The sequence below is a fragment of the Triturus cristatus genome, chromosome 7 (assembly GCF_964204655.1).
Source record: "Triturus cristatus chromosome 7, aTriCri1.1, whole genome shotgun sequence".
NCBI lineage: Eukaryota > Metazoa > Chordata > Amphibia > Caudata > Salamandridae > Triturus > Triturus cristatus.
Genome location: NC_140590.1, coordinates 956,774,964 through 956,790,499, shown reverse-complemented (window position 1 = coordinate 956,790,499; position 15,536 = coordinate 956,774,964). Strand labels below are relative to the sequence as shown.

The following is a 15,536-nucleotide window of genomic DNA, read 5'->3' as shown; positions in this document are numbered from 1 at the left end:
ATCTGCATAAAACTCTTAGGCAGGGTACCGAGCCCAGCCCTTTAGAGGCACCTTCTGCCCACTTGAAAGTGCATAATTTGCAACTGGTTATGTCTAGTGCTGTCATAAACTGGAAAACAAATCTACAGGCCCTCCTCAAATCAAGGTCAGATTACTAGCAGCATGTAATTTAATGAAAAAATGTCTTTTTTTTCTACTTTCTTTAGAATAAAACTGCAGTCCCCACAGAATGGAATGTTCAACATCGTTTCACACTGAATGCACTGATACGTTTGTTGATTGGTCAATGATTACTGAAAAACTCATCTATACTGAAGCTAAGAATTCCATGAAAAGGAAAAAGAGCAAGAAGTCTGAGGTGGGTTTCTCTGGAATGCTTCCTCAAACAGTCAGGAAAGGTAACTCGCCTATGTATTAAGTTCATAGCCTTTTTTCTATTATCCACCTTTGTTTCCTGTGTCCCACTTATTGACAGGACCAGAAACGACACATTGTAAGTAAAAAAACAAAAAACTAAGAGGTCAGGATGAAGAGGGAGCTTGACCACATGTACCCTAACCTGATCACTTTACTGTTGTATATCATGCATTTCGAAAATGGAATGCCAAACAAACGTACCACCAGGACCTGTGGTGGAAGGAAAGTGTTGGTAATGCAAAGAAACATATAGGGAAAAAAGGTTGTTACCAACATGTACATTGTCCTTATTTTCATGCCTGGCTCCCTTCTGATTCCCATTATTTTTTGCTAACAATAAATTAAAGGTGGGAGGGCTTGTGTGCGTAGATCAGATTAGTTATAATGTAGTTATATTATGAAAGATCACCAGATAACATTGGCCTACCGTTCTTTACCTTGCAAAGCTACTGAAGCTGCATTGGCTCCAGTAGAATGGGCAAATATCTTTTTGAGACTGGATGAGCAATTAACAGTCATGGCAATGGGAGAATGCAGGTATCAATACATTAAGTAAAGAAGGTGCGGAAGATCGACAACTAGTGAATTTACCCCATAACAAGAAGCATAACAGTACTTCTGAATTCCTCGTTTCAATAAATATTAATCCTCTTCGTTTCACAATTTTCTAAGTTGCGTATCCTTCGAAATGCCTACAGGTGTGCAGTTTAGCATACAAATCTGAGAGAGATTTTGCATGTGTATGGAAATCTGAGCTGAGCAAGAATAATATAGAGAGGGAGGCAGATAAAGGACATCCCCATATCCATTTAGAAAATACCAGAAGGATTTCAGCGCGAGGAAAACCTCCATCAGAATAAACATGCTGATATGTAAACTTTTGTCCTACTGTTACCAAAGGCTGTGGGTGTCAAGAATACACAAACAAGTTCTCGTCCTCCACTTCTGTCAAGCTTGTGCAGAGGACGTGATTGTTGTAGAGATCTGCTATCTGCGAATCTCAGAGGGTTGTTTTTTTAGGTCTCACGTGGCGTTAGCAGCGCGCATGCGCTGCTCTCGCCATGCGAGGGCTTCTTGGAATCGATACGATTCTAGAACTCGTGTCTCAGCTCCGCCTGCAATTTTTATTGGCGTACGTCGTTTGTCGTCATAGATTATGGTAAACGTAGTGTGATGATTGCACCGGAGGCATTTTAGTGCCTCCTGGTTGGGACCCTGTCCTCTTTTGGCCCCGCCCAACGGGATTGGATCCTTTACTGGCGGCGTAACACGGTGGGTTTCATAATGACTGTCGGTACTTTTTTGTTATCATTCTTTCCGTGTGGGCTGTGCGTTAGGTGCCATTGAACTGCTCCCTCTCTCTCTCTTTTTAGGTCTTGGCCTGGCGAAAGCAGCACATGCTGTGTTCTGCCATGCAGAGGCCTTTTGGAATCGATACGATTCCAGCGTGCACGTGGGGAGACAAATGAGACAGAAGATGTGCACGCGGGGATTGGATGCTTTACTGGTTGCGTGATACACTGGGGACTTTTTTTTTCCGCCACCAGTAAAGGCAGTCCCCGCGTGCACATCTTCTGTCTGCCCTGTAAAGAGCCCTTCACGTCCCATGACGGGCAGTGCTTGTTCTCTAGCAACTTAGTTAAATTCAACCTGAATTATTGCACACACATAATTTTTTTTTTCATTTCTTCGTTCTATTACTTTATTCATCATGCTTGTTATATTGTTAGAAGAGGGGGAGCTGTGCTATATTCTTTGTCCTTTTTGGACATATATCTTCTGTGTTTGCCTCAGACTAGACTAGCACGTGATATGTACAGTATGTAGGTGCCTCGGGCGTCCAGTGCGAGGTACAACATAGAAGGGTGTACAAATAATATATAACATGGATTTACAAAGCTGCATGCAAAGAAAAATAATAGTCAAGGCAGAAATAGGATAATATCTGAACCTAATAACATGTGATGTTTCCTCCATACAACTGCTGTTGGGCTGTTCTTGGCATTCATCTAGAATGGCCAACCGTCATTCATACAGGGTGACCCCGCCTTATTGTGGCCCCTCCTGCTGTTAAGCACCGTGTTCCTTACCATTGCGACTCACATGTGATGTCTCCATTTTCACTGCCCCGGGGCCTTCACTCCCACTCATCTTGAACGTTCTACCCCCACCCCACCTGTCAGTTACTCACATTGTAAGTCTTCGCCCTGGCAGTTGAGCTGCAGACTACATTATCGGAGCCCATACCCTGTAGGCACATTCAAGGTATCCACGCCAAATACCACCCATTCTCCGATGGACTCATCTTAACTAATCTGTTGCTTCTCATTTTTGGATGCTTTCTCTACCGCCTAGTACCTGTAGAGCAATAACCGCCAAGGGGGATATTCACATCTTTTGGAGCTGCACTGCTGCCATTGTAGTCAAACTAAGATTGGTGTGCAGATAGTTGAAAAAAATAGAGTAGAATGGCGAAGGGTGAAATAAATTTATCTGAGATTAATTCTAACATTCAATAAGTCCACACTTTTTTTTTTTAACGATTCTCCGTTACATTTCTGTAGGCAGACCTATTGTTTCCAGTGCACATCATGTACTTGTACAAGACTTTAGGTCAGACCCTTGCAATGAATGGATGGCTTGATCTAACTTGCTTGGTTTCTCTTGATCTGTTGGCTTTCCTCAATATTCTTTTCTTTTGTCCTGCCCAGGAGCATTTCTATCTGTGTTGTAATTGTGCAAATTGTATCCTCACACTGCAGACTTTAATTAATCCATTCCGCCTCCTACATTACAGTGCACAAATAGTATTTAATTTTGTGTATAGCCACTGGAATTATGCGGCAGGGCTTACTAAATTATGTGGTAAGAAAATGCAAATTATGCGGGATAATTCTGCACTTTTTTGGCAGTATTCATTATTTAATAATATTTAGCCAACATAATCCTCTGGGCAAATATTTCACATCATTAGTACCAGTTTAACAACCAGGTACAGAAGTAAGCAACTGAAAGGTGACCAGTTAACCATTGTGAAGGGCCTTCCACTGCTATGGAACACATTGCAACATTTTTAGTAACTTTTGATCCTTATGAGCTAGAAACACATTTTTAATCTTAATTTTCAGATTATGTAGCAGACGGTGGATTAAGTGGTAAATGCGGCAAATCCATAGATATGCAAAACAAACGTACGGCTGCAGAATCACATAATTCCAGTGTCTCTGACTATGTGGCAGTGATGTTTTGCTAAATGCGGCAAACATCTTGAAGAGAAGGCTTTCACAGTAAAAGCAATGCTTTCCTAGTGATAAATGCTTGCTTGAATATATGCATGCACTGCTATACTTTTGCCTAAGAAAATGTTTGGGTTGAGCAATTCTACTACATAAATAAGATCATATGAGATCTGGCAATCACATAGTGTTTGTATACTTCTGTTGAAGATACTTGTGGTAAGCCTTTTGTATTGTGAAAAGAATGAAACCATTTATTTTTATGAGGTGTTTTATAGTTGAAAAGGCACTCTGACAGGGTTTTACATATATTTTCATTGAGTCAGCAGATTACGGTATAATTACTCAAGCAAATTTAGCAAAAGAAAATGAAGGAGAAAAAAGCAAGGCAAAGCAAATGAGACATGTTTATATGTGACTAAGATAAAAATAAAAAAAAAGGTAAAAGTGAACATAACCTTGGCGTGCCTGAACTGTAGACAGTCAAACTACAGCCTGAAGGGAATGCAACTATGCCTTACAAAACTGTAACAGAAGAACTGTATTATACCCAACCCTTTTCTGTTCCATCTTTGTCCATCTGACAGTATTACATAATTACCCTTCACTATATGTACTTCGTAAGATTCTCCTTAATTTTTAGAGACCTACACCCAATATTCCCTGCTTCATTTTAATCACCACTATCTAGCCAACAGTCTTTCAACCACTCTGCCTTTTCTGATGTCTTCTTTTTCTACAGCTTGCCTATTCCAACATGGAACCAATTTGGTTTGTCCCTGCCATCAATATAAAATGCATTTGACATGTCGCACCGCTGACACATGCACAATGTGCCAATACAGCCTCCAAAGCTGCTTTCTTAACATTCAGCTTGCCCTTTACGCCCAATTCACTTACACTCTTGACCAATCTGTTTGCCTTCTCCACAATTCCATTGATTTGCAAGTTGTATAAAGATGTCCTAGTATGAATCACTCAATTTCGAGATAAAAACAATTTCATATCACATGTTGTCAATTGTCTACTATTAATTCAAACACGGGCAACTTGGCGAAAGAAGGGGAAAAGGACGGAGTCCAGTTGGGCCACCACTTCAGTCCTACCTAGGAATCCAAAGATATTGGAATAAACTCCTCACTCACTTAATCGTGACATGCTTCATCATTGGTGCCTATCCACACCCTGGTAGGGTGGTACCACCAGGGTGGACTCAACCAAAAGAATGGGAGTACTTAGATAATATTTTTTGGGATAATGCAGGGATCCAGATAAAAGAGGGAATATTAAAAATACCTCCCGGTATACCCAAAAGGATTCCATATCTGTAGGGTACCAGAGGTATTAGTAAAATATGTCCCAGAGTTTTAATTGAGCTTTAAATTCTCAACTTGCCCTAATTTGCCAGTGGTAACATGTTTCAGACCACACCAAGAGACCGACCGGGTCTGAGACCCTCTTCAGGGCTAAGTTCGTATTCCTGCATAGCTATATATGCATTCCATGCATATACGTGAGGCCTAAGGCGCTCCATCAGTTAGAGATACCCTATCTATGGATTGTTTAAGGGTCATGGCCTCTCAGGGCCGGCTCTAGGGCGGTGCGATCAGTGTGACCGCACCGGGCGTTGACTTTGGGAGGAGGCGTCGCTTTTTAAAATGGGTATTACCATTTTAAAAGCACCTGCTGCCGAGTTCATGGCCTCCAGCAACTGTCAGACATCAATTAAAATGTGAAGAGAAGTCCGGTGATTAATCGCCTTCCTGGATAGGGATTGGAGTTTTGTCTAGTGGAAGTTTTGACTCTTCCTAAGGTAGCGCAGGGGTTTAAAATGCCTGCTGCTAAGAACGTGTACCAGGCAGATAAGGAAGTGCATACAATGTAAATAGATCAGTGGGTTACTGCTTCTGTAAGATAGCTCTTTTTGTTACTTGTCTTTTATAAGTCAAAATCCTAATATAGAACATTGAGCTATTAACTGACATCCTAGAACTGCATGCAAACTGCAAGGAATATGTTAGAGATGTATGTTTTTTGCTCAGTCTTTCATCATCCTAATCTTGTGAAAAGGGTTCATTTGGGAAGAAAACCATTCTTATTATGAAAGAGAACCCCTAACAATGATGCTAAGTTTTAAATTCTGAATTTGTGTTTTTTCTGAATAAGAACTTAAACTATATCGCCTACCAGTATCGATGACATGTCACTCCTACACTACACCTTATAGTACTGTCTGATGTTTTCTATACACTGATTTACACACATATGATTGTCTCTGTGTAATGTGTGTGTGTGGTGTAATGTGCTCTGACACCTTACACTGGTATGAGTGGCACTATAAAAGTAAAAGAATCTGAGGGACAGTGGTTATGGAGACTTGAGAGGCACTGTTCAGTGGTGGTGAGGGAATCTGTGGCAGAGGTGGTCATTGGGGGGGCGCCAACAAACATTGTCGCACAGGGTGCCACCAGCGCCCTGTGTGCGTTTGGTGCCCGGTGCCATCCTAGAGCCCCTCTTGTGTCAAGGTACTGGCACGTCACCTTCTATAAAAGGTTTTGGTCGGTTCTTAGGGTCACATTTATCTCCTGTACATATGTCCTAAAGTACTGCATGGGCCAACAGCGGCTAAGTCCTCCGTCTCGATGACAGAGTACTTCCTTTCTACATCTGTCAATGACCGGGATGCAAAAGCCACTGTATTTTCCATGCATCTGGGAAGGACTACTCCCACACTAAGTGCACTTGCATCTCCTGTTACCCAGTTTTTTTAAAATATCAAATTGTTAGAAATACTGACTTCACTATGTCTTTCTTAACCGTTTCAAATGCCTGTTATTGCCCACCCAGCCATACAGATGATTTGCCCTTTCTCAACAATGACCTCATAAGTTTTGTCTAGTCAGCAGATGTTTTCACAAATTTGGTGCAATACACCGCAAGACCCATAAAGGACCTCAGTTTGTCCTCATCTCGTGGTCTTGACGCCATTCTGATGGTTTTCACTAGGTTATCCTTTGGCCTTATACCTTGGGCACAAATAGTGTAGCCTAAATATTCCACCTCCTGCTGTAAGAATCAACACTTGTCCATTCTCAGTTTTTTTGAAAATGCAATAGGTCTCGCCTTTTATTAAGTTAAAGCCATTTGCTTTACAATACCATTAGCGAAGCAAATGGCTTTAACTTCTTCAAAGGCGAGACTTATTGCATTTTCAATGCTTGTTGGTTGTTTAGTATTACTGGCATGTATCACGTTTATTAAAGGAGCCACTCCTCCTGCAAGCTCTTAAGCACTCCCGCGCCACTTAAAGGAGCCGCTCCTTCTGCAAGCACTTAAACACTCCCGCGGCACGCAGGGGCCGCCATAGCCGACCCTGTGTATGCCAGACGCGAGTGTCCCTCTCTAGCCAGTTTAACCAAACATAGGCTTCCCGAGGCTGTAGTTGCCGGATGGTGCTTCAATGTTCGTCCTGATAACTACTGGTCCCCATGCGGCGTTCTAGATGCCTCCGTGACCGCCTCCCGACCCTGTTGCTTCTCCTGTTGTGGACAGCTTCGGCGGCTATCCATTATTATGATGGATCACAATCGCCCCCTCTTGATACAGCCCACCCGGCCGTGGCTTGCTGTTGCATCTGCACAGAAAAACTGCCTTGTGTACCCCTTTCTGTAGCCATATTAGAACAAGCGTCGGTAGCTGTCCGAAAACCTCTTATGTCATGAACGGACGAGTGGCAATGTGGAGACTGGGAGCAATAATGAATGCGACACAACTTTATTTGTTTCTACCATATACCATTTCTACCGCGCCTTTCTTTTTTTCTTATACTATGTCCGCACCAATAACAGAGCAGACTGCTGTTACGATCCGCTGCCTAAAATGGCTTTGATCTGCTGCCAACAATGCATCAAGTGCTTTCACTTTTAATTTTCAGCCCCCCTTCATCACAGTATGGCGGATGTGTCAGGAGGCTGCGCACCTTTCTGTTTTTTCGGCATGGCGCCTGCAGCTAAACTAGAGCAGGCTGCCTACAATGGCTTCCCCGGCTGCCAGCAATGGAACAAGCACTTTCACTTTACAGCTGCTTGGGGAGGTTGCATACTCCGGCAGCAAAAACAGAGCAGGCTGCCTAAAATGGCTTCTACCCACTTCTGGCAACGATCAAGTGCTTTAGCTTTTAATTTACAGACCCTCGTAGCAAGTGAGCTGGCGCTACTCCGCCCACTTTTAGTGCAGACCCTTTATTTTACAGCCAAGAGGTCTGGCTAAAAAGGGTTGGCTCAATTCTTTGACAGATGATATTTGCAGTGTTTTTGGTAGTTGCCAGTAGCTTGTGTGTAACACTGTTTTCAATACGCTGAAGCGAATCTGCATTTTGGTACCTCCCCCAAATCCCAGCCCCATAAATAGCGACTGATATGCATTTTGTTTTGAAAAAAGTAATCATCCCTGGCAGTGTTTTTTGATTTAGTATCTTTGAGATGCAGAAGTTATCCCTATATAATTAAAATCTTTTGCCTTTCTAAGTATGCTTCCCCCCCCCCCCAATGCTAAGGTGCCAAGATTTTTGGATCATGTACCCTCATGTCGTCATATAGGATTTTGACTGATTTATTTGAAGATCCAATCCCTCCATAAACTCTGTGAAGTGATCTAACAGTCCCTGAAAACTATTTGGTGTGACCGCACCATCTGTGTATAAGAGAAAAGGCACTGGGAGCCCAGCCATCCTGGGTACGTCCGCCCCTACAACTTCTAAAATGCAGCCCTGTCTTACTCTTTATGGGTTTCAATTTGCTAATTAAGTTCCCTTTGGGGGACCAAGGCAGACTGTAATCTTTTTAGGTCGGAGTGAAAATGCATTAACAAGATAAGGAGGTCTAGTTCAAAACCCATTTTCTGCATTATTACCCGCAGTTTTCACTGTGAACTACCTCGAATGCACATGATGGATCAATAAAGACCAGATGAATTACCCCACTTTTTGCTTTTACATATTTACTGATAATAAGATGTAGCTTCAGTATTTGCTTGGTAGTACCAATACCTGGTTAGAACCCATATTGTACAGGAGTTAGATCTTATTCTCATTGCCCAAGTTTCTAAGCGTGCCAAAATGACCCGCCTCAGGGTTTTAGCAGTGGCGTGTATTAGGGAGATCGGCCTGTAGCAGGTTGGTGATAATTTGTCTTTAAAAAAAAAAAAATAAGCACCAAAATAGCCTGTCTCCATGAATCTGGAATTTTTCCCTCTACAGCACTTCTCGGAACGCTGTTTAAAATTGGACCCCACAGGTGAGTATCTGTTTTAAATAAATCTACTGGGACCCTGTCCGGGGGCTTTTCCTGGCGCTGATATTTTTAAGGCACTCACTACCTCATCCAGTGTTATGGAGAGGATAGGGAAACTGGTGTTAGATCTGTAATCGGCGGCCCAGAGAATTCCATAGCAGGTACCCTGGCTAACCCATGCTGCTGAAAGATACCTGCGAAGTGAGTTACCCACTCAACTTTGGAGATCAAGGCTTCCACTTTGGGATTATCATGATCAGAAAAGAACGGGTGATTTATAATTTCCCAGAACTTTGAGATGTTCTGTGAAGCAGCTGCAGCTGCCAAGTCTTCCCAGGCCTTAAACCTTAACTACCTTTTTCTTTCCTCAAGTACTTCCTTATATTCACAACAGGGCTATACCCACGTCTAAAGGACACCTGGGGACGCTTTTTAAGGTGTGTTTTAGGTGTTTATGGGCAGTGGAACATGTATGTTGAAACCATCGGTGTAGAGGGGCACCTTTTGATGATTTTTGAAATGTCAGGCACTTGCCTCGTATCATTTATTAAAGCCTTCTAGTACAGCCTGATGCAGGGGATCCTCTATCAGACATGCTTTATTAGACTCCATGTTCTCCCGTACTAATTTGTGAGTAACATGTACTGGATTAATATGTTCCCCTTTCACCCTCATGCCTTTATTTTTGTTAAATACCTGATTTCCCCCTATCTCAGGGGGTTTCTTCTTTGTGTTTAAGTCCAAGTGTGGTGCAGACCGGGTTGTAATCACTGAGACAACTTGGGTTGGTTGTACGATCTAGAACCAGGGGAGTAGCGTCTGCTGAGATGATCATGAAGTCTATTGTGCTCCCTTAGGGCCTCCCTGTAAAAGTAGGGATGTTTTTGCAGTGGTGACAACTAAGTTCCGATAGAATTTTGAGATCTAACTTAAAAATAAAGGCATTCAAGGTATCGCCCAGTAGTTTGTGTTTGAAATGTCCCTATTCAAGCCACCATCTTCACGTGGCATGTCACATAGCTGATTATCTCATCGGATACAGAGTGTTGGCTTGAAATCACCAACCCATATCACAATTACTTTCTTAATTAGGTGCTTAAAGGAACCATCCAGGAATTCTTCAAGATCCTCTGTTGATTTGTTTGCCTCAGTGCTAAAAATGTTTTTATAGAAGTTAATTAACAAAATGTCCCATTCACCAGGGAGAGATTTGCTCAACTAAAATATGTGGGGATGACCATTTGGGGGAAACATTTACTTTATTGATTTTTACAGAAATGGAAGTTGCTAGCCCGCCATGTGGTCTGCCTGCAAGAGAAGCCAAGGCAGATTGGAACAAAGCATAATAACCATTTAAGTGGGAAGAGTTTGTTATCTGAGTCTCTTAGAAACAAATTAGGTCAAATGAACACATGAAGTTTAACCAGTCAAGGTCATCTAACTTGCAACGAGCCCCTGCATTGTTCCAAGTGGCCATGTATAATACTTCGTGGTGATCTTGTAGGGCTGTAGGGGTGCTGGTTGCGAGGCTTGTTTAAATGTGACTTTTGTACCAATATCCCTCACAGGCGACTGTGGAGCAGTAGATGCCTGAAAAAGGTTCAGACAAGGTGCTGGATTTCCGCCCTCTATGTTTGCACAGTCCCCGATTTTATTCGGAGATGGATAATATACCCAAAACAGGAGGCAGTTTTTAGCCTTTGACATGGTGTTATGATCGGGCGTGCCAGCAGTGAGGGGGCTAATACTGGGGAGAGTCAATCACTTTTGTTCAAGGAGGTGAGAGCAATGACTGTTTCCTGCTAGCACCTGTTGTCGTCTATATTCCTCAGTTTGATGTGGCTGGTTTTCTGTGCCCCTCCTGTTTAACTGCTTAAGTGTCTATAAAAAAAAAAGCCAAGAGGGAGTATTGCTATGGTGCTGGGTTTTGCCATCCCAGTACTAGCCATTTCCAGGATTTCCTCCACGGTCCTTAGATTATTGAAATTTATAATAGGCACTTTAAAAAGGATGTTTAAGCAGGCCAATTCCTCTCACGCCGGGCAAAGATTATGCCATTAAACAAATCCCATTTCCTACTAATGTTTTGAGTTAGCCAATGGCCCACTTTGTCCATGAGGGCTGAAGTTGACTTGACCGCATTGTCCCATAAGAGAGGGACAAAATAGTCCCCTTTGAACTCGGAAGGCAGAAAAATACATTTACTTGAACATTGTTGAAAGAAACATTGGCGTGTATAAAATGCTACACTTGTCTTGGAAGACTCTTCTGTCATGACTAAAGGGCAGGGCATGCTTTAGTTTCATTAAAAAAATTACCTACCTATTCTCCATTAAAGCTAGGTGGGTCGCAAAAGTTTGTCATTCGAAAGTGGATTGTAGTTCTAAAAAGTTTGGAAAGCACGGCTCTAAACAACAGAGGGGAAGAATTTTTTTTTTTTTTAAATTGATTATTTTTTATTTTTAATCGGGTATCAAGCAATTCAATACAGTACATTTCATGTAATGCATTAATTCATATCAGTCGCAGTGCAAAGATGCAAGAAAAAAGTGTATAACCTTGGTCGCTCAACTTAGTTCACATTTAGAGGGGGATAAGCAGAAGAAAATTAAGGGAAAATCATCTTCAGGTATGACATTATCCCATATCCCCCTAATTTTTTTCATTGCACCAATCCTTTGCGCATAAAGCTCCTCTCTTTGTTTTACCTGGTGCATTTTCATTGCCCACGCTTCAAAAGTAGGAGGAGTAGGGTACTTCCACCTTTGAAGAATTAGCGATTTAGCAACCAGGTACCCAATAAAGAGATACTGTTGCTGTCTTAATGTTAAATGGCAGTTGGAGGTCAAAATCCCAAATAACGCCTCCTGTAAATGTGGCTCTATTTGAACTTGTAATTTTTCACTAATTGAAGTAAAAGTCTTGGCCCAAAAGATGGATAATACGTGTCAAAAAAATGCAACATGAGGCCCGTCACCTCGTGAATACCCGCATCAAAAGGATATCGCTAACGTAGCTGAGAACATTTTCGGCAGGCGATGTGGGGTATATGTGCCTATTTGGAATAGAAGGCCATTATTTTGAAGATCGTTCCTCCGTCAGCTTTATGGGCCATGAGATAAGAATGGCCGCAGGAACTGAAACCATTTTTCCCTCCGTAATCTGTGAAATCAAGGCCAATGCCGCAGGAGCGACCGACTCTTGAAAGTAAAAATACAGTACCCGGTACCAGTTGCCCAATCCTGTGAGCTTGCTCATGAAACGGGATTTGTAATATGCACTTTAACTGCACTGGATACTCTTGTATAGGAACGTAATTGATCACCAAATTGAATATAGGAGAGTGCGAGGCAGAGTCGATATGTTGGTATTGCCCACAGTCACCTAGTCCCAAGATCTTTGTGTCCAGCCAGTAAGAAATTGCTGAACCTAAAACAACCTGCCCTTTCTCACTTTTCGATAATATTCTCTTTCAGGGGTAAGCCTAAAAGCCCGAAGTCTATCAAAGGATGTAACAGGGGGAACTGATATTTCCTCGGAGTCGTACAAACTTGCTAATCAAAATATGCAGGAATATTTTATCATTTTGGCAGTTTCAGGATTTTTAAAAAAACAGGAAGCTGGATATCGGCCTCATTAAGCATGCAGTTAAGGTAAAAACAGTTTGACAGGTTATTCTCAGTCACAGCACGGTTTAACCAATCCAGGATGGTGGCTTGACAATACTTCTTCTTGTGGAAGTGGCAAGCCTCTGTTTTCTATGATGGAGGAGATCATGCATGCCCTTCTTTCTATAAATTCCTCTACTCCAGTCTAGGCTCTTCAACTAGAGCTTAGCCTATCCAGAGTGTATTCTGTCTTGCACAGCTGTAGTGAAAGGGGGCTTCAATTTATTATACACTAAGGCAGGAGCATCTATTTGGGTTCCTAAAAATGAAAGGTTTTCAGGATCACTCTGGTCAAATGTTGTTTTTTTTTTAATGTCGAATTTTAATGATGCACTATCACAATTAGAGCTTCCATCTGAGTATTTTAAAAATTGTCCTTATAGCCATCTAAAGCTTCCTCTTAAAAGAACAATTTCCAATTGATATTCTTATAAGGTCTGTGATGTTATCACCAGTTGAGCTACTTTGGGTAGAAGAACACTATTTCTATTAAGGTCAAATAAGCTTCCAATTAAACCAGTTCTAGGCACATGGAAGGTTATTCATACTGATCCGATGATAGGCCCTTTATGCAATAAAGTAGTACATAATGTGTAACATCTTTTTATGTGTCCTGTCCTTATCGTGCTACATTATAAATCCTAGCTTCTCCTAATAAGCTCCTCGAAAATTCACTGACAAAATGATATACTTGCCTATATTTGTCTATAATGAACGAATCTGCAATAGCATTTACACATTTTTAAAACTTTAACAAACAGATGTATTAACTTGTTTATTCTTCATCCTGTGTTGTGTTAGTTGTACCTGGTTAGATCCCTAATCATCCTTATTTCTCCAACTATGGTTGTGCTTTGAGCCATACATTTTTTATTACTTAATCCTATGTTTTCATTTATGCATTTATATCTTCTACTCTAGTAATACTTTTAGCCATGATTAGTTTATCACATATTGTACTTTGTTTCATATTATTTATTTGTATATCTTCAATGAGTTGGAAACATTTTTGAGTGCTCTCCAGTCTCCGTATAAACCTCGAAGTCGAAAATAATCCCAATCGGGAGACTGACACAGGTGTCAACCGGGGCTCAGCCAGAGGTGGGTCTGCCATGGAAAATCGAGAGAATATGGTATTTGGGGGTTCAGTTGTGGCACTCGCTCCCACAATTCCTGGAGCATAATAGAGGGAGAATTGTAGAAGGTATTCGAGCCTCAGTGGAATTCTGGAAGTCCCTGACCCTTTCCTTGATGGGAAAAGTGGCCATCATAAAAATGATAATACTACCCGATGCCTTTACACCTTACAACATTCCTTTTATGAAATTCCTAGGTCCTATTTTACGCTTTTAGACTGCTTAATGGTAGAACTACTCTGGGGCAACAAACCTGAAGCGGGTGAAGCTAGGAACCCTCCAACGGAAATGGGCGGATGGAGGATTGGAGATCCCTAATATGAACCTTTACTACATAGCGGCACAATTGCAACATGCAGTCCATTGATCAGAGAAGAATACTAACTGGGAAAAGACACTACTGGCGGGCCCACTTGGGAGAAACCCCCTACCTGAGTTGCTTAGGATAGGGGCTGCGATCCCGAAAGAATACTGTTACATAATCAGACATGTGACAAGAGTGTAGGAGGATACAGTTAGGAGAGTAATCCGGAGGACTCCCTATTCCCCAGATATGCCATTATAGGTTAAGATCCTTTAAGAAAATTGCAGACTCCATGTCCGTCCAATGTTAGAAAGAAGGGGGATGCTATACAATGGAGGATCTGTATAGTAATGGCTGATTTCTGACGTGGAAGGAGGCTATGACTACTTTTGAACTGGGGGCGGGAAAATTCCTGCAGTATGGAAAAATTGCAGCTGTGGCCTGGGAGGTATGGACCTTCTTCACGGAGGAGCCCCATAGGACAGCAGTCCTCATGACCCTATTGTCTATGGTAGGAGGGCGCTGCTTAGTCTCCCATATCTATAGAGCCCTTCAAGACGATACGCCAGTCACAACCCTTCCGATACAAGCAAGGTGGGAGGGGAACTCAGAGGAGCCCATATCGAAATGGGATTGGGTAAGAGTGCATGAGGGAGTACGAGAAGTGAGTTCCAATGCACGTTTTAAAATTAATTAAATATAACATAGTACAAATATATTTAACCCTGTGCAGATTAAGTAAAAGTTAACCAGAACGATCAAATGCTTGCCCTAGATGTGGTGAATCGATGGCTCGCTTCGTCCATATGGTGTGGGCATGCTGGGCTTGAGTCACTTCTGGGAAGGAGTACTAGAGAAAATACATAAGACTACCGGATGGTCCATTCATAGGACAATTCGTTCAGTCCTGCTGGATCTAATTCCCAGTCCTAAACAGAAAAAGCTCAGCAGAAAATGTGTACACCTGGGGCTGGTACTAGCAAAAAGAAGAGTGGCAATCTCATGGCTAAGCCCGACCCCACCACTTATAAGTAATTGGCTAAGAGATCTGAATGAATGGGCGACAGCGGAATTAATTCAGATGAAAAAAATTAGGAACAATGAAAAACTCGAAGATGATGAACAGGTGTGGTCCGCAAAGATTGCAGACCAGAGAGATGCTCCAAGCGAGGAGATAGAAGAGAGAGACAATACACAACAAAACCCGGGTAACGAAGGGGTGGAGGTGGGAAATTCTGAAGCTGAATAAAATGTGCTGCATTCAGGATGATGGTTATTGAGCTTTAGAATAGAGCGCAAATAAAGGACACCGGACACGAAGGGGGTGGGTGGGTGAGGGGGGAGTTACTTATTAATATGACTGGCACAGAAGTTATTATAATTGTGTTACACTGAGAATTTGAATCCTGTTAAAGATTGTACTACCATCATTATATGTGAAACACAGTATTGGATTAATCAGTGAAATGCCAATAAAGATGGTT

The 15,536-nt window shown here is 41.9% G+C and overlaps 1 protein-coding gene across 2 annotated transcripts in view; it reads left to right on the top strand.

The window, feature by feature from the left end:
• Positions 1-15,536, top strand: part of C7H5orf24 (chromosome 7 C5orf24 homolog) — a 49,452-nt gene that overhangs the window by 1,467 nt on the left and 32,449 nt on the right. For both annotated transcript variants that reach the window (XM_085617989.1, XM_085617988.1), the window contains exon 2: positions 207-358. In XM_085617989.1, the coding sequence (XP_085474115.1) occupies positions 230-358 (129 nt within the window). In that variant the 5' untranslated portion in view covers positions 207-229. The remainder of the gene's footprint in view (positions 1-206; positions 359-15,536) is intronic.